Source organism: Botryllus schlosseri, chromosome 5 (genome assembly GCF_051294905.1).
Source record: "Botryllus schlosseri isolate E-star chromosome 5, Bs_hap1, whole genome shotgun sequence".
Lineage (NCBI taxonomy): Eukaryota > Metazoa > Chordata > Ascidiacea > Stolidobranchia > Styelidae > Botryllus > Botryllus schlosseri.
The window spans coordinates 9560142-9563438 of NC_137240.1; the positions used below are offsets into that span (position 1 = coordinate 9560142).

The following is a 3297-nucleotide window of genomic DNA, read 5'->3' on the forward strand; positions in this document are numbered from 1 at the left end:
GGAATTCTTCATAGGGCCAGATTTCGTTAAAATATTGGTTTTTCCGTGTAAAATGTTGCATGTTTCTAAGCCAAAAACGTTTTTTCATGCCAAACTACTTCGTTAGGATAGTCAGTTCCAACCAGAAATGAAGATAAGTGGTATAATTTTAACATTATGTGGGAAAACACCTAATTTGCATACGTTAAGTCAAAATTTGGTCAAAATTCATTTTGTTTAGGTCAAAAAAAGTCAAAATTTTAATTTTTTAGGTCAAAATTTTCCTTTTTTTAGGTCAAAAAAAAAACCACCCTACTAATAACTTTGTGTTGGATTTAAGTCGGAATTCTATTACATTCTAGCACACGTAAAGTCTCGGGGTAGCGGGCCTGCAAGGCCAGTGCGTGAGTGTGATTGGAACAACATCGAAATTCCGAAACATTTCAGTACTGTAGAGACATTGATGCGCCAGTCGAGGTCGTACCGGTATTCGTGAGGGCCGGTGACATCATAGTGACGACAGATCCCAGGGTACAGACACTGAGCGCGGCCTCGAATTCTTCCGTCCGCTCTTTTCAATCGATGGACCATATCAGATACATTTTGGTAAGATGAATGGTTGTTTTGGTTTTACCTTAATGTTCGACCATCGACCCGATGACGACCTCACATTATTCACCTGTAGTGAGACGTTGTAGTGCCGATTATTTAGGCCTGCCGCTACTCATGCTTAAAGAAAAAGCATCAATAACTTGCATCGATCATTGGTAATTTTCGCTTGCGCTTCGCCTCATACCAGAGGTGATCAGTAATGAAATATTTTTCCTTTCTACTCTTCTACTTTCCAACATATCAAGTAGGTTTTGCATACTCAAGTGCTTTCAATCTATTTCCACGTATACCTATAACTACTCACATTATGCGCATTTCAATTGTGTAAACCAGAAAATACAGTTTAGTGATATACTTGTATCACTTTTATCAGTGAAATTGTCATGAGAATTGGGCGAAAAGCCCCTGTATCATTCATGGTAACTTAATATGTTTTTTTAAATTGAACCTATTTGTACTGTCATTGGTCATTTTAGTTTGTCGCGAGGATACATCTTTCAATTTCGAATTTGTTCATCTCCGATTGATTGGTAAATATATGCGACCCTCTGACCAAACCTACAAATTAAAACTAGTTACTTGAGTACTGTTCAAATCTTACTTTTCTAATTCTACTTGAGGTCGAGTTGATATGTCTTTGAATGGAAATTGATGGCAGTACACTTTCTGTATTATCAACGCTGACTTCCTAAAACCACGTCCGCCTAAAACCAGCGATAGCTCGCATGTAATACAAAGTGAAGATGAAATAGAGAGGATTTACATCTGTCATTGTGCATTGGAATATAGGCTTGGCCGCTGACAGGTATCGATTGCGTGGCTGACGGAAGTCTGTACGATGGATCCGAATACGTGCTCTACTTCGGGAAAATACCTGGGGTGATTTGCGAGTTCTTAGCCCGGCATACGGCGAAGAACATCACACACAACGTTCAGATTGCGGGCCCATGGCTGTGTAAGCATGACCAATTGCCCCTTTAGAGATAAACAATTAAATAAGGAACCATAGCCGAGTCTGTGTTTGTAAGACAACGAAAGTTCACCGAATTTACTGGTATACCGGTGCGTGGTTAAACGAATCTGATTAATATACGTCAATGAGATGAAGGATGCAGGTTGTTTTAACAAATATGCGGCAAATTTGAACTTCTATTGAAAATATATGTCCCCGGAAAACTTCATTACCACTTTTAAACACACTTTTTTCTGCTAACGATGTGGTATGTCTATGATCAATGATCATACCGTCATACGCAAATTTTATATTCATTTCGTGACAATTAAAATCCGACATTTTGGGTTATTTCCCGGGTCATTTCAAATAAATCGTAACGTTACGCAACTGCAATCTAAAATGTTTCGGTATATCTCGAAACAATCACTGTTTGGGCCGAATAAAGATTATTTTTACAGCCCAGTCTTCATGTTGATGTTTTATTGTCATTGCGAAGTTTCCATGGCATTTCACCAATACTGTTTATCAAGCAACGTTGCAGCGCTGCAGTTTAAATACCAATGTTCTGCCGCGTGCGGGCGCTGCAAGTAACCAACCTATATGTCATTTCACAGCTGTACCACCCGGAGTTAGTTACAACCTCACCGACAAAAAGCTTGCTAACGCTGGTAGCGTTGAGAATTTACTATCGCGCGTCGACGACCCGTCCGTATCAGAATGGTACTTCGATTCTGACATGAAGATGCTCCGCTCAAGATGGGACCCGACGTGTTCGACGTGATGCCACTGGATTATGTTTAACAGACCGCCGATCTACAATGGCCCGTTGACAAACTGCTTTAGTTTCGAACGGCCTAGCAGAAATAAACTTCCTTCGTGATGAGGAGAACACGATTATAAATTGGTATTTCTTTACGTGCCGCATCATTTTACCCTGCTGTTCGCATCAGTACGGTGGAGCTCAGATTACAAAGGACACTACCATATTAAGATCGAAAACTGAACTGCGCGTAGCGCTAAGAAGATTTCAAGTATAATTCAAACCTCTCATTAATTAGGGAGTCATTCGTAAATTCAATTTGCATATTGACGGAAGCCAACATATCCTAATCGAATTAAGTGTTGACGACTGCATAATTTTCCTTCTATTGCCACTGATTGGCCACCCCCGGACTAATGGATCGATATTGGGGTTTGCTAGACACAATTTACTGGACAACTGTCTCTTCGTAAAGCTTGATCTTTTGGGGAGCTCGAAGTTTGTTTGTTGTCGTTTATGTGGTATTCATGGTGTTTGTCTACTACAATGGTCATTTACACCAGGCCGATATTCCTTGTTTTTGATACCGTAACTGCCGACCTGTTACGCGGCTGATATGGCGAGGAGGAGCCTAGCTAGATAAACCTTCAACACTTAGGTAGGAATTCTGGAGTCGACCTCGGTCGGACTTGAACCAACAATTCATTGGTGCTGTAGTAGTGGATTATACCACTACGCTATCTCGCCACCCTGGAGACCCGAAGTCGTAGTTTAAGCATAATATCAGTCTTGGCGGTTGTGGGCCATTGTACGTTAAGGCAATTTGCTTATTCATATCAGCAAATTCTTCCTCCATGGAATGATATTACCATCGCCGAAGCCGCATCAGCTAGTGAGGAATAGTGATATTGGACACAGGATAATCGCTTACTTTTAACAAAAATAACAACAGTGTGTTTAAACTCAAATAAATTTCAGCATTATAAAATGC

At 40.4% G+C, this 3297-nt stretch overlaps 1 protein-coding gene across 1 annotated transcript; it reads left to right on the forward strand.

Annotated features, from left to right (window-relative positions):
• The first annotated feature begins 415 nt into the window (after window positions 1-415).
• Window positions 416-2453, forward strand: LOC145438956 (uncharacterized). The gene is made up of 3 exons (XM_080316359.1): window positions 416-585; window positions 1381-1546; window positions 2161-2453. The coding sequence occupies exons 1-3, from the start codon at window positions 562-564 to the stop codon at window positions 2325-2327; spliced, it is 357 nt and encodes a 118-aa protein (XP_080172485.1). The 5' UTR covers window positions 416-561; the 3' UTR covers window positions 2328-2453.
• The last annotated feature ends 844 nt before the right edge of the window (window positions 2454-3297 follow it).

Bases quoted from the DNA above. Each gene is read 5' to 3' on its own strand.
- LOC145438956 (XM_080316359.1), top strand. From the start codon at position 562: ATGGACCATATCAGATACATTTTG. The intron at 586-1,380 runs GTAAGATGAATG...ATTGGAATATAG, and splicing joins ACCATATCAGATACATTTTG to GCTTGGCCGCTGACAGGTAT. The intron at 1,547-2,160 runs GTAAGCATGACC...GTCATTTCACAG, and splicing joins GATTGCGGGCCCATGGCTGT to CTGTACCACCCGGAGTTAGT.